Here is a 22,335-nt window from a genome sequence, read left to right as displayed (position 1 = left end):
ACACACACACACACATATGCCCTGAACCTTGTTAAATACATTTAATTGGAAAAATAAAAACTGAAAAAGATTAGCAAAAGATGCTTTCAAAAATCATATATTTTAAATAAATGACTGTTTTAGCATAAATGTATTTATGATAATTTTTATGATAATTGATTATTATTAACACATTTTTGAAAATTAGTGTGTACCATGAATAACTAAACTACCAAGAAAAAAATGAATGGAAACTATAAAGTGTATTAAACTATAACTTTGAAGTATACTAAAGAGGGTTTACACATGTGACCAATATTTACCATTTATTAATGTGTATCTTTTAATAAGAGCTTTTTTTAAAAGAAAGCTTCTAAAAGATTTCTAAAAATTTATTTCAATATGAAAAATTAAAAGTGTAATTTCCTGAACAACATATGTTTAATATAGAATACAAAGAAATGTTTTAAGGTAATGATTATGACAGTCCTGGTAGGATAATGTGTTTCCTGTTGCGGTTTCTTGTGCATAATGATGATGAGGTTCTACTTCTCACTCCACACTACACTTACCTCCACATTTTGGAATTGGTCCACTCCACATTACTTTTCCATCCATCAGAATACATGTAATTGTTTCTGTTCCCTGGGTTTTAATAAATCCTTCTTCACAAATTACTGAAATTGAACTTCCTAATTGAAAGTTGTCCCCAAACCGCCGTGCATTGATTGGTATTCCAGGATCAGGGCATTCATTATGTCCAAATGCTTTAGAATAATATGCAAAGAAAAATACACACATACAACATTAGCCAGAGAGAGATCTTTCTATATTTTGGGTTAAAAAAAAAAAAAAAGAGAGAGAGAGAGAGAGATGTTTTAAAAGGTTGTGTTTATTTCTACACAAGTTTTTATTTATTTGCTTTAAATTTGAGGTTCTCCTCTGACCATACTTGTTTGCCTGTGATGTACAATAAATGTGATTTTTTAAAATACGAATTATACTCTAAAATTATAAAATTTCAAAATAGAATTATTTCTGCTTATTTCTGGAGACCATGAGACTAGCTAAGAATATGCAAATATTTCCAGTATAAGCTGGTCAGAATTTCAACTAATTAAAATGCAAAGCAATTGACCAAACCCCTTCACAAATTTTTCTTTATTTTTGTGTATTTCCAACTGGAAATAGAGAGAGAGTGAGTTTCACAGTGAGAAATAAAGTGAAATGTCTCAATCTAGTATGAAAGTTTTACAATTTTTAAAAATAATTTTCCATGACATTTATTTTCTGCCATCTGTGAAAAGGGAAGAGAGTTAATTCTTTTGCAATTATCATGTTCTAGGCACTGTGATATGTTATTATCTCATTTAATATTTAGATGAGGAAAGTATTGCCATCTATTCAAAGGAGTAATGTTAGACTCAGGAAAAGTTAAGTCGCTTGCCTAAGGTCATAGAAATAGGACTTGATAGGATTGAAATGTATTCCCTGGACTGGTTTTTAATTTTTTCTCAACAACCTATTGTATCTTGGGTTATCTGTCTCACATCTCTCAGGAGAACATGAGTTCTTGAGTTCAGGGCCACTATCTTATTCTACCTTGTTTCTCTCACAGTTTATATTTGGCTAAATTACAGCAAAGAGCAGGAGTATAATAAAAATGTGTTTATTTGAATTTTTCATAGATTATAGATTACATGAACAATCCAAATTTTTCTCTATGTTCATCTGAGTGACCAATTGTATATTATAAAATTTTAATGTATTATAATATAAATGGAATAATATTTAAAGTAGCAAAGTCTAAATGTGTAAAATATGTTTTATGAGATGCTTATAATTTATTATATTTATACTGCATTAGTACAGGCAGTTATTTTATATTTTCTCACTAATCATCACTTTGATGCTGGTTATTAATTGTATAATTTTACTATCTGTTCTCCTTATTTTGAATGAAACAGTGCAAAATAATATTAAGGTAAGTTTTAGAATACATAAAATATGTTTTGTATGTATACATATTTCCAATTATTATTTTATTTTGTAATTTTAAAAATTCAATTTTAATTAAGCAGTGCGACTCTAATATAGAGTACCTGATTGACATTTTTTCAGAAAAAAATGAATCTGATTAGTAAGCGTTAAATAAAATAAATTTCACATTATTGATTATTTACTATAGAACAGAACCAGGAACAGGGAGAACTAGTTCCATAGTACCCTGAAAAACTATCAACATTAAAGGTAATAATATTGCTTATTTAAGACAAAATAAAAATTACAGATAGATAGATGCATATACATATCTATCTTTAGACACGTACATGAAATATTTTTAAAAGATTCTCAGATAAAGCAGTCTTTTTATACAACAAGTTTCTATGACACACTTCACCGCTAATTTAACTTTGATAATAGGCAATTACATGTTTACAACTTACAGTTACACTATTCACCACTAGTGTCGCTTTGAAAATACAACAACTATACTTTGTTACTACCTGCCAAAGCTTAACATTGAATAGGTGAGGATGGGAGTGAGGTGTGAAATTCTTTCTATAAAGCAACAGGAAGAGCTGGAAACTAAATCCTATTATTATGTGACACTTAAATATTAACTCATCCAATTGGTCTGACACAGTGTAAAAGCTTCAAGGAAAAGCAATAAAAATTACTAGTATTCTATGGTTTCAGGTATAATATTTGCAAACAGAGGCATTAGTATGTAAGTATTATTAATCTACTAAAATTTTTTCTTTTTTATGTGATTCATCTTTTTTCTAGAATTATAAACATTTTTGCAGATAAATAATATTCAACATCTCACACAGTAAAACAAAATGTCAAGATTATTGTTCAAAAACCAACTAAACAATAATGGCTAATGTTTATTAAGCTTTTACTAGGTAATACGTACTTTGTGCTAAATTATTCACATGCATCACCTAATTTATTCTTTATAGCAATCCACTGTGGTTTTACTAATGTGAGTATTGTGGCTCAGTTATAAAACCTAAAACAAAACTAAGATCCAAAGGTCATTACTTCCTTTTCTATGATGCTACTGTAGTCACGTGATTTCTTCTTTGGAATTTTAATTCTATGCCATTATTAGTTGTTTAACATCTATTGGTGCACGAATATCTTCAAGGGAAACTCTATTTCTCTTTCACGTTGCATACAAATAGCAAAGTACGTGATCTATAATAGGTTTGAGTTTATGCTAAGATATAAATATGTTGGCTGATATAACAATTATAAATATATTGTCTTATACAAAAACAATATTTGAAACATATTTCCTTGATATTGGACCTCTCACAAAGAAAGAAATGTATTAATAATCATAATAATAGTAATAATAAGGAGTAAAATGTGATTGGAAATGAAGGAAGAAATGATCAACTTTGGCACAATGAGATTTACAGCTTTTACAAATTTTCTTAACTAGGAAACAAGAGAATCAACATGCATGATCACTTTTCAACTCAAATTTATAGAAATATATTATATGGGAAAAAAACAGAAACAGAAACTTACTGTTGTAAGTGATGTTAAAGCCACGTCCTGACATAGAGTGGTCAGCCTGAAATTCTAATCGCAGTATGTGACTATTACTAGTAAGATGGGAAGGCACCTCAGCCCCAGTAAAGGTTCCAAGAATTGGGGAATCTGGAGAGTCACCATCTTTCACAGCAAGGAAATCAAACTGGGATTCCAGATCAAAATCATTGAAAGAAAGATGTATCCGGCTCCCTGGATCAGAGATTATCGTCCAGATGCAATTTAAATTATTTCCATACCCTTCTGGGTAATCAGGAGAAAGAACTGTTCCCATTGGTGCAGTAAAGTTAGAGAGGCAGGGAACTGGTGAAATAGGAAGATTATAAAATATGATAAATATTCAAAAATAATATTTCACCTTATTTTCTCATATTCTACAATTATGATAATTAGCAGTATAATAAGATAATATTAAATTATGTAAATTGTAAAACAGAACAAAAAGGTTACCATTTTTACATATTGAAAAAGGCAACTAGTACTTTGGATAAACTTAAGGCTCTACCTTTAATGCACAAAAATATAATTGGAATAATAGCAAATTTTTGACACATATCTTGCTTATGTTAGACTGTGCAAAGTGTTCATTTCAGTGTTTAAAAAATGAAGAAATATATGGAAGTTCCCATAGAAAGGAATAAGGTTCTTGAAATGATTGAAGACAAATATTATTAAGTGGATATTAACAGAACAAGAATCCGGTGGCTCAGAAAATACTCAAGGTAGTGGTTATCAATGTGTGAGTTTCATTTCTATGGTGGCAATGGATGCTCTGATAGTTTACCACACAAATAAAGAGATAAATTAACTTCTATAACAGACATTATTAGTGGCTAAAACCTGAAGAACAACTAAATGAGAGCTCTTGCATCACACTAAAATGAAGTCGTCTTTCTCCTCCAGTTTTTTAACTTTTAAAACATCTGATTTGAAAGTTCACATAGAACATTTAGAAAGCAGAGGAAAAATAAAGAAACAGAAAAGAAAATGATATACTACTCAAAGAAAATCAAAGTTTAAGTGTCGATATATTATCTTCCAAAGTTTTCATTACATTTTGTTTGTTTGTTTTCAGAGACAGAGTCTCATTTTGTCGCGCAGGCTGGAGTGCAATGGCGCCATCTAGGATCACTGCAATCTCCACCTTCCGGGTTCAAGCCATTCTCCCACCTCAGCTTCCCTAGTAGCTGGGATTACAGGCACGCCCGTCACGCCCAGCTAATTTTTGTATTTTTATTAGAGATGGGGTTTCGTCATGTTGGTCAGGCTGGTCTCGAACCCCTGTCCTCAAGTGATCCACCCACCTCGGCCTCCCAAAGTGCTGGGATTACAGGCATGAGCTACCAAGCCTGGCCTTTTATTACATATTTTTTAAAAAATTGAATTTCCTACATTTTGTACTAAATTATGTTTTCCTTATACTTAATATGTGAGATTTTCAAGTCAAGTTTTTAAGCAAAATTTATAGTTATTAGTTAAAACTCTCACCCCATTAATTTATATGGGCATATGAACATTAACTTTTCTTCTAGTGTTTGACATTTAAAATTGTATTTAAAAATTTTTGCAATATAAATAACACTGACTATATTCTTGAAGAAAAGTTTTTTTGTTCATTTTCTTTGGTATACATTTTCAAAAAAATGTACTTAGTATGACAAAGGATATGAATTTTAGTCTCAAAACATTTTGCTAAATTTCTGATTTAAAAAGTTATTTCAATATTATTGAAAAATAATGGAAATATCAAAGAATATAACACCTGTACCAGTATAAAATATTGTGATTATTTTCCTTTTCCTCCATTGAAAAGAAAAGTGATAACTCATTGTCTTAACTTGCATTTATTGACTACTAGAGAAGTTGAAGATTTCTTACTTTTATTAGACATTTTTATTATCTTTTAAAAAATTATCTGCTCATAAATCTAATCATTTAAGATTATGATCTCTTACTTTATAATATGCATAGAAGTTTCTCATTATTTTATTTTAATAATATTTTGGCATACATTATTTTTAATTTGAATATTGAAATAATTGTTTGCATTTCTTACAATCTTTTAGGGTCATATATTTTATTAACATTCAGACATTACACCAATATCTATTTCTTTATCTACACAAATATGAAACCACAGGTATAGCTGCATCTACCGACAGATAATCTCTCTATATAACTTTTACCATTTTATCATTCAAAAATATTTTGCACTTTAAATCTATTTTTTCTGCATAATTTTATGAGTTAAACTAAAGCTTGTATTGATTGAATTCAGATTGCAGATGTGTTCGGCTTGATTTATTTTTTTCTTCTGCCCCCATAAAAATTTGAAATCGCATCAAAAAATCATCATAGTTCATATTTAAGGGAAAAACATCTTTTATTCTAACTTATCCTGAAAAGTTAAGGCACCCCAGTTTCCTACCACTTCCAAAATGGGTGCACACATGCTTACTTCTATTCCCTCCTCACACTCTTTCCTGCCTGGGTCCTGAAATAATTTGATCCTATAACTCCTATCTAAATTAAGGATTGGCAATCTTTTTCTGTAAAGGAGTAGGTAATAAATGCTTTGGCTTTGCAAACCATACGATCTCCTTTGCAACTATTTAATTCTGCAATTGTTGCTGGAAGGCAGCTATGCACAATCAGTAAATGAAAGTGTTTGGTTATGTTCCAATAAAACTTTACTTAAAAATCCAGGCAGGAGGATGGATTTGGCCCACAGTCGGTTTGTCATCTCCTGATCTGAATGATCCCCACTTGGAGCAAGAGCTAACCAAAGACACCACTTTAATCTCTGTTATCAGATAGATAGATGCTTATATCATACTTTAAATTCTTAATTACATCAGATGCAGTTTTTATGTAACTTCCCTTTGCCAAGTGTGTTACAATTTGTCGGTACCATACTCATAACTTAGTATGATAATTTAGCATCCACAGAAGCACTTTGCTTTTACAAAATTCTTGTATCTACTCCTACCTGATTTTTACTTAGCTATATGTCAATGCAGTACGCCAAGTTCCCAGAAAAACTATGTTAGAATTTTGACTAAAATTAAAAGCAATTTCTGTATAACTCATGTATTTGATATATTAATTTATCATTCAGGAACATGGCTTCTATCTGTATTTTGTTCCCATAAAATTTTCTTTTCTTGTAAAGTTTTATAATTTTTTTGTATGAGTTATTTGAAATATATGAGGATTATTTATATGTATTTTATAATTGTTTTTTCTGAATACATTCTCTTTTAAATGTATTTTCAAGTTAGCTATTACTGGTATATAAAACATTATTAATTGCTACATTTTTATCACATATCAGGATATTAGACTTAATTTTAAAATAGTAAAAAATACTTCCTAGTATTCAAGAATGTTTTAAAAATTGGTTTTAGTCAGCAAAATTTTCAATATTTTCACTAAATGCATTTTGGAGTCTATTAAAATGCTCTTAAAATATTTTTATTTTTGATGTGATATATTACATTAATGGATTCTCCAGTATTAAGTCAACGTTGTCCTCCTAGAAGAACACCTAGAATTAAAAACTTTCAACAAAAGTATTTTGAAGTATTACTAAGCTTTAGTAAATCGAATCAGATCCTCCTAATATGTTTTCTTCTCTTACAAGAACTTCACCAAGTGATCTTGGTTAAAGATAAGAACTAAAACAAAAAGAGTCTGTGAAGGGAACCTGTGCACTTTTCCTCTTCTAGACTTCCTGAAGAGCAAACACAATATACTGTTATTAGGGAAATTTCTGCCAGATTCTAAAAATATCCACTTCATTTTAATGTAACGAAGACAGTATTTAATTGAGCCCACCAAGTACATGAATAGACAATACAAATTATACTTTTACTGTAGTTAAACTGCAATATCTTAATGTATTTGAATACACTATTTTAATCCAAGCATATTGTATATCATTAATGTTAATGAATTGTGTTCTATGCAATATAAAAAAATGTCACCTCATGCATTAGTGTTAACATCTACAAGCAAAAATAAGTTAGTGCATTATACATAAAATATAAGCTTTAAATATTTTAATGTTTTTGATTGCAAATAAACTTATACTATCTTATTAAAATAAATGAGTCTATTAGAATTCATTCAGATGTATAATTTCCATAAGAAGTATGCTATCTAGAAAGTATAAAATGCCACGAAATAAAATGTAAGAACACACGTAATATATATTTTGCCATTACCAAGTGAACTATGTTAACTTTATTTAAATCTGTAATAAAATTTATAATTTGGCATAAGCACACTTGTTAAAGATAGTATCACAAAGTGCTACTCATCCAAAAACAATTACACGGTTGCAGCTCTTTGCAATTAATTACAAAAGCAATTATATGCAAGGACAGTGTAACATATGCTGTCTGGGAGCAAAGCATTTGGTACTCACAGATACAGATGGGTATGTTTGCAGACCATTGGTTATTCTCTTGACAAACAATGGATTTCTCTCCAATTAATTCAAACCCAAACTGGCATTCAAACCTTAAAACATCACGATTAGAAAATCCATCGCCTTCTCTAATTCCATATAAGGGTGTACCAGGATCACCACAACTTTCTTTCTCAATTTCTGGAAAAATAGAAGACAAAAGTCACCTTCCAAGGGTTGCAGGCATATGATACCCATTATACAAGTTAGGTAGATATATGCTCTTTGTTGTGGAGATATTTCAGATCAAAAAATAAATATATTCTCCAATCTTATTTTTTTTTTTTTTGCCACTCTGATAGGCATGATTGGATAAATGATCTTTAGAGAATAATTAGTATATATCTTTCTTTTTGTAGATGAAGAATCTGAGGTTATCAGAGCTAATGAGGTGGCCAGAGGCCATGTACTTAACAAAAACTATGATAAGATCTCAGATTTTCTCTTTGTATGACATATACACATAAATGTACACACACCTAGACATAAATGTATATTTCCCTCAAATTCCAAAGACTTTTCTTATTCTTATAATTTCTACAGGATATAGTAAATCTTTGAATCATGACCAGGACATGAGGGAACATTCTCTGTGTCTATACTCCTACAGAAATCGATGAATACCTGTCACCTAGGATTTGTTCCTCAATCTGGTACTTGTTGGTTGAATTATTTCCCCAACTAGACCCCCCGGCCAAAATAAATCTACTCAAAGGAAGCAATCAGGTTTGAATTCCAAAATACTCAGCTATGTTCCTTAATAAATGTTTCTTGGATCAATTGAAAGAGATCAAAAAAAATATTTTAACACCATTAAAACAACCTTTGAAGTGCATCCAAAGAAACTTCAAATATCTGGGATCATCACTGTTTAACTATGAATGTTAGCAGGAAATTATTGTGGTGGTTGATTTGGCTTATAAGTCACATAAAATCTTAGTAATACAGTTATCTTCAGACAAATAATAGTAACAAGTAAAAATAAATACAAATTTAAAAAATGTAACTTTAAGATAAAGTTATAGTCTCTCCTGACACTCCAATATCATCACATTCCTAGCTCCTCTGTTACCCACTAGCACCAATTTAACGTGTATCTTTCCAGTTCTGTTTTCAAGATGTATAATTCCATGCAGACATATCTGTTATGTAACATTATAGAAACCTAAAAATTATCTTCACAAAAACTATGCAGTATTGTTTCATGTATATCATACTTTAACTTTTATTATACTGTCAATATTATTTTCTTTCTCCGTTTTAACCAAACAATATGTTTTAGAGACACTTTTGAACATCCTTGTATGCTTAGCAGAAATCATATGTGCTTTTGATGATTTATTTAAAAAACTGGATTTGATTTTATATTTTCTTAGACTTTTTTTATCTATCAGGGACATTAGTCTATAATTTTTTTCTTCTGCTCTTCCTACCTAGTTTTAATATCAAGAGAAGATACTAGTAATTTTCCACATTTTACTAGTCTTTAGGTTAATTTTTATAAGAAAAAATATTGGAGTATTGCATGGATGAGTTTGGTAGTAATGTGACTACCATTTTATGTGCCTCTAAGGTTATTTTCCTATTTAAGTGTTTTTTTGTGTTTGTTTGTTTTTTCTTTTGTTTGTTTCTTGGAAAGGGTTTTGGACCAATATTGGCAACCCATGAACCTTAGGGAAGTGACATTTTTCAAGGTTTGCTGGTAGTTTAGTCATAGCAGAATTCTGTTACAAGATTTTTTAACATCTCCATTACAAATATGCCATAATTATTTCTCACTTCTAATGCTATTAGTATTTACTTTCTGGTTTTCTTTCTTCATATTTACAAAAGGTTGTCAAATTTATTAGTCAGCTTAAAGAACCAGTGTTTGCTGTTGATAAATTCTGGCTTTTTTTTTTTTTTTTTTTTACAGAGTCTCTTACTCTCTCACCCAGGCTGAAGTACAGTGGCATGATCTCGGCTCATTGTAACCTCTGCCTCCCAGGTTCAAGAGATTCTCCTGCCTCAGCTTCCTGGGACTACAGGCGCTCATGCCACCATGCCCAACTAGTTTCTGTATTTTTAGTGCAGACGGGGTTTCACGATGTTGGCCAGGCTGGTCTCGAACTCCTGAACTCAAGTCATTCACCCTTCTTGGTCTCTCTAAGCGCTGGGATTACAGATGTGAGCCACCGTGCCTGGCAAATTCTATTGTTTTTATTTTAATTTAAACATCTTTTCTTTTTATATTTTTGGATTCCATCTTCAGTTTTCTTTTGGATTATATTGCTGCTCTTTTTTTCTGTTTTCCTGAGTTGAAATCTTAGAACTTTTTTTTAGTGTATTTTCAGTCTTTCTCATTTATTAAAAAATAAAACAAATTTAGCTCTAAATTGATATGAAGAGATTTTATTGTTCACTTGTGAGAAGTTTGTAGTTTGTGTTTTGGTTTACTTTGTAACTCATAAATAATTTCTGAGTGTTTTAAAATTTATGGGTTGAGCTATCATTTTGTTGTTGCTTTCTAACATTGTTTCTTTAGTATTCCATATATGTATATCAAGGTCTTGCAGTGGATAAATAAATGAAATATATTCATTTCAATTTGTTATATTAATCAAATTGAAATTATTTATGCCTTCAATGTCTACTGGCTCCAACAACTTCTTAAAGAAGCCTGTTAAAGTTCCAAGTGTGAATTCGACAACACTCTTTAATAGTTGAATCAAATTCACTTCACATATTTTAAAGCATCGTTCAGTTATTTAGTTTATGCAACAGTTGATCATCTTACACACTAGTTCCTCTTTATCTGCATTTTGCTTTCTGCGGTTGCAGTTACCTGAGATCAACTGTGGTCCAAAAATAGGTAAGTATAGTACAGTGAATTATTTTCAGAGAGACAGAGAGCACATTCACATAACTTTTATGACAGTATATTATTATAATTGTTCTATTTTATTTTTAATTATTGTTATCAAGCTGTGTCTAATTTACAAATTAATCTTTATTCTATCTATCTATCTATCTATCTACCTATCTATAGAAAATAATAGCCTGTATAAAGTTCAGGACCATCTGTGGTTTAAAGCACCCATTGGGGCTATTGAATCATATCCTTATGAACAAGGTGGGACTACTGTATTTACATGTGTCAGATGATGTTCTAGGTGTCTAGGATACATCAATAAATAAACAAAGATCTCTCTCTCTGAAAGCATGTATTCCATTGGAAATTTGCAAACTATAAATAATAAACAGTCCAGGCGCGGTGGCTCACACCTGTAATCCCAGCACTTTGGGAGGCTGAAGCGGACGGATCACGGGGTCAGGAGATCGAGACCATCCTGGCTAATGCGGTGAAACCCCGTCTCTACTGAAAAAAAAAAAAAATTAGCTGGGCATGGTGGTGGGAGCCTGTAGTCCCAGCTACTCCGGAGGCTGAGGCAGGAGAATGGCGGGAACCCGGGAGGCGGGGCTTGCAGTGAGCGGAGATTGCACCACTGCACTCCAGCCTGGGGAACACAGTGAGACTCTGTCTCAAAAAATAATAATAATAATAATATAATAATAATAATAATAAACAAATGACGTCTTATTTTAAAATGTGATATACAGTTCAGTGAAAGAAAAGATTAAATAGGAAATAGTTATGTTAAAGTGCTAGGTGATTGGGGGGTGATACTATTGCTAGGTTCACAGTTTATTACTCTTATACCTTCTTCTAAAACTTGTTTCTGTTATTGAAAGAATAGATCCTTCTTCATCTGAAAATGTCTTTATTTTGCCCTCACTATTGACTAATAGTGGTTAAGTTATAAAATTTTAATTCAAAATGATTTGCCCTCAGCATTTTAAAGATATTTTCCTCTAGTCTTTTATCCATCTAGTATTCCTGATAAGAAATATGATACCAAATTGATTTTAATTTTCATAATTAATCTGTCTCTTCTCCTCCATTCTTTTAAGAGCTAGGGTTCCTTCTCAGACTTGCTGTTTTTAAATATACTCATTTTTAAGTCTATTTTTTCTACTAAGTGCTCAATAGATTACTTCTGTCAAATACCTTGTAACTTTTTTTTTTTCAATTCTAGGAAATTGTTAACATTATTTTCTTTAAAATGTTGTTTATTATATGTCCTCATCTTTCTGAAACTTGTTCACATTGAATGTTGAAAATTAGAAATTTAGCCTTCATGTTGCTCAACCTTTCAACTTCTCATTTGTAAAGATTCCCTATTTTGCATTCTAGAAGAATTCAATAATTCCATATTTATATAAAAAATACACATATACACACATATACATTTATATATTATAAACTTCAGTTTACTAATTCACTGTTTCGTTTTATTTAATTACAAATTATCTTAAATATTGAAAAATCTTGTTGTCGTTTCCTAAATATTTAATGATTTTAATCATTGTTATTTCTTATTGCTTCATAGTCGTCTTCTTTCTTTATTCATGAATACAATTTCTCCCCTTAATTTTGTGAGGGTACCTACTCTAATTATTTAAAAATATTTTCTTATTGCTCTTTTACTGTGTTTCCTTGGATTTAATGATAAGTGTATTTAAAGAGTAGCACAGTGAACTTTATTCTAATGCAGCATATTTCAAAATTTATACAGTGAATCATAATGTTTGTTATGCCTATGATGAAAAGATGCAGGAGGAAGTAGTTTAGGGGAGAACAAAACTTATGTTTGAGCAAGAAAATACAATGATAACAACCATTTATTTTCATGTTTATTTATACTTTTTTATCTTGGGAATACCCTACAGCCTCAAAACAATTAAAAATTTTATCTTTTCATTCTTAGGCATCATTATATTTTTAAAATACACTTTCTATTATCTTTGGGTTTGTGTTGAGAGTGAGTGTTAATCTATTTGAAACCATATTTTTTTCTTTGCTCCATTAATACAACATTCTTTAAAATTAAGAATATGTTTTAAATGTAATGAAGCTGTAAATACTCTCTAACATAGACTGGAAACAATACACAGTAAGTAAAGTAAACACGCACCTATTATGTACCACTGCTTTTGGATTTTCTTCCTGTGCAGCAGTGATATGATTAGGCTTTGTCTCTCCACCCAAATCTTGTAAATTGAGATTTGTATAAAGTCTTAATCACCATGCTATTGTGGAAGACTTTTCATTCACTAGTTATTCATTTATAAAACTTTTACTTAGTTTCTAATATTTATAAAAAATAAAATAAGGTACTAAGGATATAAAGACAAATAAAATGTAGCCCCTGTTCTTAACTGAAGGCAAAAAGGAGGTATTAGCTAAGTCTCCTTGGAGTTGGAGATTGGAAAAGAGGTAAAGACAACACCGAAGAGGTAACCCTGAAGTTATTTTCAGAGTTAACTCACTGAATAGACTAAAAAAGACAAAAGAAGGAAAAAGTATCCCAAATAGAGAGAACAGTATCAGAAAAGGTATAAAGCCTTTTTCTTCCCTTTTCTTTCAAAGTGCAATGGGTAGAGTTAGGTGGCAGTGACGGTGGCACCAGAGGTTGAGGAGATGGCAGGGTCAAGTAGGTGGTATCATGGATGAGGGCCAGAGAAGTAGACGTGAGGCTAAAAAGGCAGCCAGTAAGGTTGGGAGGTTAAGTAGATATGAAGAAGGGTGAGAATCAGAAACATTGACGGTAAGGATAGACAGACTTCTCACTATCAAAAAGAGCATTTACAAATGTAGAAAGAGAAAAGACTACAAAGAATCCTAAGAGGTTAAAATGAAATGTTAAAAAATGGTGTGAACTCAAGTTTAAAATATGAATTATAACTAGATATGAATGGGTGCATATACATACATATGTCATGCATACACATATATGTACATATATATGTGCACATATTTTCTAGCCACATCCACTGAGAGTCCTAAAAGCAATAAAGCTCTATAGAAACAAGTACATCAAGTACCCAGATGTTGGTGTCTACATACCATTCTTCACTAAAGGAAACCGGGGAGGCTGATTTTAGGCGATGGACAAGGAAAAGGATAAGTGAGGCTGGAATACCCTGTTGTGCCAGAAAAGCGGGGTGTACTTAAAGAATGATGATGGGGACATATCAAAAGGACATAGAGGTCAGTTTGAAGAAGCTTCACTGGGTATTCTGGTGCAATTTAACCATCAAACAATGATAATGGCAGAGTACAACACATTGAATAAAATTTGAATGCATTCATTCCTATTGATATAAATAAATAAATGGGACAAAGGGAAAACATTTTCTCCATATAGAGGGACAGTTAATAAATACCGAATAAGTGAGGAAAAAAAAGAAAACTAATATTTGGCAACCATCACAGTGGTTGTGGATTCTTGGCTGGATGTTTGATAAAAGATAAGATATTACCTCTCTTGTGAAACACATATAAATCACAAAGGTGAAATTAGTGATGTTCTCATGAAAAATCCTGGAAGAAACCCATTTTACTAGGTGATCAATGACCACATAGGGCATATATTGGGATATATTGACATTGTTTGCATCCTGGTGTGATGTACTGAGAGGACAAGCATCATTTTTGTGGTACCCCTGTCAAGAATGTGTGGCCTATGTCTGCGTATGGGAAAAGATTGTATGGAACTAGATTGAGGGATATATCATAAAATAAAAGAGCTATCAAGGTCATAACAGATAGGGAAACATTGAGGAACTCATCCAGATTGAAGGAAATTAAAGAGACATGACAACAATGCAATGCAGGTTCTTGAGTTGAATCCTGGACAAGAAATGAAAAACATACATGTTTGTGTGTGCGCACGTGCTCACATGCATGTGTGTGTGTAGTTAGTGAAATTTGGATGGGGTTTGTTAATTTGTTTGGAAGCGTTTTATTAATGTTGATTTTCTAACTTGTATGGTTGTTTTGTGGTTACATAAAGGAGTTTTTTGTTTTGGGGCAATTCAAACTGAATATTTGGGAGTGATGGGCTATTATGTTTGCAACTTGTTCTCAAATCATTCCATAGTGGTTTTAAAACACGTCTGCAAATTCTTTGATGCTTCTATCAAAAGGTAGAGTTGGCCGGGCGTGGTGGCTCATGCCTGCAATCCCAGCACTTTGATAGGCCAAGGCAGGTGGATCACCTGAGGTCAGGAGGTTGAGAGCAGCCTGACCAACATGGAGAAACCCCGTTTCTACTAAAAATACAAAACTTAGCCGGGCATGGTGGCAGGAGCCTGTAATTCCAGCTACTTGGGAGGCTGAGGCTGGAAAATCGCTTGAACCCAGGAGGCAGAGGTTGTAATGAGTAGAGATCGTGTCACTACATGCCAGCCTGGGCAACAAGAGCAGACCTCCATCTCAAAAACAAACAAACAAACAAAAGCAAAAAAACAAAAGATAAAGTCAAATTCCCCCCTTTTTGATTATTGGCCAGTATTTTTGCCTGGATTTTAATGAAGAGAATATGACAGAAGTGACACTCATGATAACTTCGATTGGCTCCTCTTCTAATGTTACCAGTTGCCTCAGACGCATGAAGGCTTAAGGACAGAACAACCATGGTAACAATTGCCTTTTTCTTGTCAATTGCAACATAAACTATAGCAGCTCCAGTACCCAGATTTGACTCCACAGGAACACAGGAATCTTCCCACAGCAGTGGATAACAGCATCAAATTGTGGAGAATTTAAAGCCTGAGAGATGAAATTTGACCATCAAGAAGTAAGAGAAGAGAGAGGAAGGAGACCGGTAGATAAATTGTTAACCCTTCCTCTCCCAAAACAGGTGGTTCTAAATCACAACTGGTCCACATGGCTCACATAATTAAACATTCAGCTGAGTAATGTACCACCTTATATTTGATTCTCCAATTACTCTGTTTATATAACTTTCCCCCTCTTTCTTGCTGTCTTAGAAATACACCTCCCAAGCTCCTCAATAAAGTATTAGTTTATAATCTTTGCTTCAACTATGTTTTCTAGGGAATCAAAGCTAAGACAAGTGAGTGACCACTGGCAAACAAATTGGTAGACACGGTAGGGGATTAGAGTACCTTAAGATTGAAACATGGATGCAATTTCCAGGAAGATAAGAATATTAGCTGACATTATTGATTATTTTTGAAAAGGGGATTGCTGAATACTATAATCATTTTAACTCATGTAATTTTTATTGCAATGCTATTAGCCAGTCACCATTATTTCCCATTAATGGATGGAAAAAAAAAAAAAAAAAGAAGTTTGGAGAAGCTGACCACAGTTATATATGTAGAAATAGCTCAACTGAGATCCTACCCAACATCTACTTGATTTCAATGCCCACACTCTTTTCTATTGTCCCATGATAATCGAGAGAAAGAATGGAATGAGACACTGTAAGCTAGGTGCTGGGAAAAATGAGGGAAAGAAAAGGATTCCCTGAGTCCAGTGTTGAAAGGGAAAGAATGGTCATATTAATTTTAGGAAACTTTTTTGTCTCTACTCCTTTGGCACACTAGTTCCACCCTTGCACACTCTGAAGGTAATTTGGGAACTATTTAGATCTCTTCAGCTTCCTTACCATAGAGGGCCCTTCATGATCTCAGCCTTTCCTACCTCTCCAGTCCTGTCTGCCATCATTTTCTAATAAGTAACCTAAGGGTCAGACATGTTGAAGTACTTGTCTTTCCCTTTCAGCCTCTGTGCCCTGAGGCATGACATCTTCTCTGCCTGAAAAGAAGGCATTCTCTGAGTGGATAAAACATGAAGAAATTCCTAATTATTTCTTAAGGTCAAACTATACATCCTCCATAATGAGTGCCCTGAGCTTGTGAGCACTGTTAATTGCTCTTTTCTTTGGGCTTCTATAGGCCTTGGACATACCTATATTGGTCCAAGTATTTTATTATAATTATTGATTTACTCATCTGTCTTTTTATTTATTTTTTTTTACTTTGTATCCCAAGTGTCTAAACACTTACGTATAATTTATCTATCACACGGTTCTAAGCTGTTACATCTAATCCTGACACAGCCCCATGAGGACCCCAAAAGTTAAAGGATTTGTCTAAAGACACACAAATTGTAAGTTGCAGAGCTGGCTTTTGAATACAGTCAGTGTGATTCCAGGATATGAGTTCTTAAGCACTATACCCTCTCTCAGAGCCTAATATTCAAGAAACAGTTGTGGAATGTATAAAGAAGGAAGGAAGGAAGGCAATTAAGAACATATAAAAGTATATGGTCCTCTTAATAAACAATATAAGCAATCACAAAATCTCATAGTTAGAGAAAATCATAGGGCGATACATATTTCAGCTATGTCTTTTGAATGATTTAAATTGTATAGTTGTCTTGAAATTTAAAGATATGAGTGTTGGATATCTTCTGTTTACCCACGAAAGCCATTCTGCCCCTTCTCTGCTCGGGTTTTGCACTTCTTTCCCACTTCCAGGTAAACTCTGATCCACATGGTCCCACGATAGCCAGGACCCTGTGCTATCAGGCTTTCTGTGGGTAAGAGAACAGAGTTATCAGGCAGCGAGCAGGACTTTGGTAGGACAGTGGGTTGAGGAGGTCAGGAGGAGAGTGAATTAGGGTATTTCCCCCAGTTCCTTCTTTGCCTGATCGCTATGTGATGGCTGTGTCCCATTAGTGAAAACCACACTTATGTATGGCAGCCCACTCCATACCGCTGTCCTCCAAGCTGTGGTTATCATTCCTGAAGCTACTAGTGGCTCCCTGCTGTCAATAGCCAGAGATATGGTACAATCCTTTGTTAGTTTCCTTAAGCTCTACCCCCACACACCCAGTATGAATGTGCCATTTGTTTCCTGCAGAGTTTTTTACTGATACAATATAACTTACTATTGAAATATCAATTCAACACACACAAAAATTTAGTTTGCATCCTACTGGTACTTGATTTTGTGATAATAATTATGTATTTCAGAATAGAAAATGAGGTTGGAATTTCTTTAATACATGTTGCCTCCACTGTCAGCTCAATATCTGTGCATCATCCACAACTAAATGGAAGAAACAAAGGGAGGATCCATCCCCAGGGTCAGAGGTTAGCACCCATAGAGAGTAGCACATGATTCTGCTCTTTTCTTTTTCTTCCCTGCTGTGCAGGCAAAGAAATCAGAAGCAGGGGAAGAGGTGCTGAAATAAATTAGAATGGGAGGTCAGAGGAAATAAAAGCAGAGCAGTCAGAATGCTCTCATGCAGTGAATTCAGAGCAATATTGGAAATATAAGTTTAAATGGCAGTGGCTAAAATTTGTAGAAACAGGACTTTTTCAACACTTTTCAAAGTGACCAAGTAACTTTGATCCTTGATGGCTAAAGTAATAAACCCTAATTTTAAATTCAATCAGATTTCCAGCTAAAGAGTAACATCTGGCCTTAAAGTGACATAGAACTACTCATTGATCAGTCTCTGACTTGACAACAGTTGACACTATAATTCAAATACTTCACAGAGAAACTGTGTAGGTTAAAAGAAAGTGATCTGTAAAACTTGCAGTTTTGCTGATTCTTAATGTTAAGAAGCCTTTTGGGAATCTCATTAGCTCAACAACGGGTTTACAAAAAGGTTGTGGAATATAGAATCATGCAGCTAGAAAAGGCCTTGTGAGTTAAACCATGTCTCACCTTCAAGCATCTCAGACAAACGAGACTATAGTCAATATTTAGAGAGGTTTTGAGGAGGAAATCTATAACTGCCCACAGAAAGCATTAAAAGACTTATTTATAATAATAAATAAATGTGTGAAGTGTTTTACAATCTTAATGTAAACACTGACATTTAAAATGCCTCAGATTGGGTACAACAATTTAATAAAAATATGCAAAATTTAGAATAGCAGCAAGTATGCCCTGGGACAAGGGTTTCCATTTTACACAGAGCTAATATGTAACATCTGCAACTAGTAGTTAAATCATGCACTCTTTTGAGATACAGCAAATAGAGACACTCTAAAAAATACATATTTAATTATCTCTCTCTCTCTCTTTCTCTCTCTCTTTTTTAGAAACAGGCTCTCACTATGTTGCTCAGACTTGGTTTCAAACTCCTCACCTCAATGATCCCCCCACCTCAACTCCTAAGTAGCTGGGATTACAGGCACGAACCACCAAGCCCAACAAGAATACTTCAATATGTTTAACAGAAATCGGAACTCTTTAACTGTGATAAAAACTATGCTTTTCTTTGACTCTAAATATAAAGTTACTTGAAATACCATTAATGTGAAGTTGTTTTTATGGTTGTACTGAGTATTTATGACAAGCCATTTATATCGTCAACTCAGTTCTTAGATCGCAAATTTACAGGATGGCTAGAGGAACTGCACAAAATGTCTGTGGACAGACAAGGAGTTGGCCAGTCTTCATAGGTATGGGATCTATGCATTTGGATTATGTAGCATTTTGCTGCAACCCAATAATTATCAGAAATTTTTCTGGCTGTGAGTTTCCGGGGGTTTTATGCAAGACTCTGCTTAATAGTAGCTCCATCCTCTCTCTCTCACTCTGTCTGTCTCTGTGTTTCTCTCTCTCTCTCAAGAGAACACATTGAAATACAAGAGTGTGCGATTAAGCTTATTTTTATGAATAAGACTAATTGTTCTCTAGCTTAATTAAAATGAAATACATAATTTACAAATGTAGGTACTTCAAACATTATTTACTAGTAGTAATATATTTCCTGAAACCTCATAACACTTTGAAATGCTCCACAATGTGACAATTCCAAAATCAAGAACTAATGCTCTAATGTAATAGCTCCCTAGCTTATAAATTTATTTCATGTCCAAAACAAGTTAATGAGATATAGTGGGAATGAATTTAAAAAATCCACACTTCTTGATGATTATAAGTGGTTTAGTTAAGGAAATGTTAAAGCTAGTCTCATCAACTTTAATGTATGATCAGTTCACTTCAGTTCAATATTTACAGAGCATATACTGTGTACAAAGAACTGGGGTAGGAACTATGGCTGCTGAAGTAGTTCAAGACATGCTACCCCAAAATATTATTTATTTTGAGATGAAGGCACTTGAGAAACAGCAGATACAGAACTTTCTGACCTCCTCTCTTTTACCTAAAAACAAGCCAAGAAATTTCCCATGAGAAAGATATCCTAGAAAGAAAAGAACATCTTTATCACCAGAGACTGGAAATCAACACTGAAATGAATCTGCACAACAAACTTGCTAAAATAATCCCTACCTTTGACTAGTGTTCTCCAGCATATCTTAATCACTTCCCCATAAGTTAATGCCCCAGCCCAAACCCCTTGTCTTCTCATTTCTTCACAAATTTATTATTTCTTTGTCCAAAAAATATATAAGCTTTCTGCTCTGGTCACTTCTTTGGATCTTCATTTCTTGAGGACTCTCATGCACATGGAAAATTTTTATAAAACTTACCTACTTTTTCTCCTGTTAATCTATCTCTTGTCAGTTTCTTAGGCCTAGTCAGATACCCTAAAAGGGTAGAGGAGAAATTTTTCCTCCCCTGTATCACAAAGAAGATACATACCATAATCTCTGCCCTTAAAAAATACACAGTCTATAAGAGCTGCCAAATAGGTAAATAGGTGTATTCAGAATATATTTTAAAATTCTCTGGCACACATTTTTCAAGGTAAAAAATGTGCTATACTCTGGTCAACACCTTTGCTACAAAATGTACATGTTTTAAAACTCTGAGATGATTTCAAAAGTTTAGTGCATTTCTTATGTATTCTGACTTACTGGGTATGTTATAGTTTAGACTATTAAAGATGAAACATGAAGCGATAAGGGAATCCTCCTCGGCTTGCCTTGAGGTAGCATTTAAAAAAAAAAAAAAAAAAAAAAAAAACTTAGCCCATTGTTTGTATACTTAAAGTTCTTCAAAGGAACTCCTTGACGTTTGTCCTCAGTTTGGGACTTGGTACTATCTGCGACAAATGGACAATGTAACAGTCTACTTGAGGAAAGAAAATTCAGATGTATGCTCAAGGGCACTTTCAATGTAAAAATCCCAAATCAGTAGATTCCATCATCCAGTGAGTCAGCTAATTATAGCTTCATTATCAATTTTTCAGATATTCTGACCTTTCTTGTTCACATATTCATTCATTCATCTACTCATTCAAGTATCTAACATCATTCAAAAAAACTCTTGAAATTGTACTACGTTCTGAATGTTGGGACTACAGAGGTGAATAAGACAATTTATTATTGCCTACTAAGAAGACAAGCATACAAATACATAAAAAGTCTAATAAATAATGTAAGTTTATCATAAAATGTATTGGGATCATGGAGAAAAAAAATAAACAGTTCTGCTAAGAAGTAGAAAGACAAAAAAGATTATAACAGAAAGATGAACTAAGATGTGCAAGATTTGCATGGATGTGTTTATATCGGCGGTGATGTAGAGGTAGCTCATGACTTTTTAGGTATGGGGAGAAGTTTGACCAAGGAATGGTAGTGTGAACAGAAGAGCACATTTGGAAAAATTCAGCCGCTCAGTAGAGCTAGAGTTCAGATGCAGGGAGGGTTATGTAAGACATGAGATTAGAGAGATGTGGGGCTACTCTTGTGTGCAACGTTAAGGGCCTTTGATTTTATTTTAAGAAGAGAAAACCATTCTGTTTGTGCACACCAAATACTCCATACCTAGCAACTGTCACACTATTATCATGTGAAATGAACTAAACTTGATATAGAGTCAATTAAAGAGACATGACACTTCTTTCTTAGGAGTTTATAATCTAATAATGGAGCAGTAAAATGAAAGTATTGGGAACCATTTCTTTTTATAAAAAGATTCAACATAGCATTGTTCACTTGCAACCTCACTTAACCTGTCTATTTTTTAAACATTTTCCTTTGAAGTACTTTGAATGAAAGAACAAAGTGGAATATAGATTTTTGTCTAAATCCTATAGCTACCTGTTTAAAAGAGTTTGCAAGCAGGGATAGATCAATATTTTTTGAACTATAATAGCAATAAAAGTAAATGGATTTTTCTTTTGAAAGAACCTTAACTGCATACAGCCCAACAGCCACCATCAAAAACTTTGAAACATTATTGCTCTTACTGTATCTACTAGATGGTAAATGGACTTCAAATTATCTGGAAATATAACTTTTTATATCTATAAAGCAAGTAAGAAGGATCAACCACTCTTACTTATTTTTATGAAAGACTACATTAAGAAAAGTCAGCCGGGCACCCTGGCTCACGCCTGTAATCCCAGCACTTTGGGGCCGAGACTGGCCGATCACGAGGTCAAGAGACCGAGACCATCCTGGCTAATGCGGAGAACCCCCGTCTCTACTGAAAACACACACACACACACACACACACACAAAACCTAG

General features: G+C 33.1%; 1 protein-coding gene across 3 annotated transcripts in view; it reads right to left on the bottom strand.

Annotated features, from left to right (window-relative positions):
* The window catches only part of CSMD3 (CUB and Sushi multiple domains 3), a 1,277,440-nt gene that overhangs the window by 459,970 nt on the left and 795,135 nt on the right, over positions 1-22,335 (bottom strand). For all 3 annotated transcript variants that reach the window (XM_011982326.1, XM_011982327.1, XM_011982328.1), the window contains 3 exons: positions 7,979-8,161; positions 3,526-3,852; positions 552-746 (listed from right to left, as the gene is read on the bottom strand). In XM_011982326.1, the coding sequence (XP_011837716.1) occupies positions 552-746; positions 3,526-3,852; positions 7,979-8,161 (705 nt within the window). The remainder of the gene's footprint in view (positions 1-551; positions 747-3,525; positions 3,853-7,978; positions 8,162-22,335) is intronic.

This window comes from Mandrillus leucophaeus, unplaced genomic scaffold (genome assembly GCF_000951045.1).
Source record: "Mandrillus leucophaeus isolate KB7577 unplaced genomic scaffold, Mleu.le_1.0 Scaffold239, whole genome shotgun sequence".
Classification (NCBI taxonomy): Eukaryota; Metazoa; Chordata; class Mammalia; order Primates; family Cercopithecidae; genus Mandrillus; species Mandrillus leucophaeus.
This window is presented reverse-complemented; position numbering and strand designations above follow the sequence as displayed.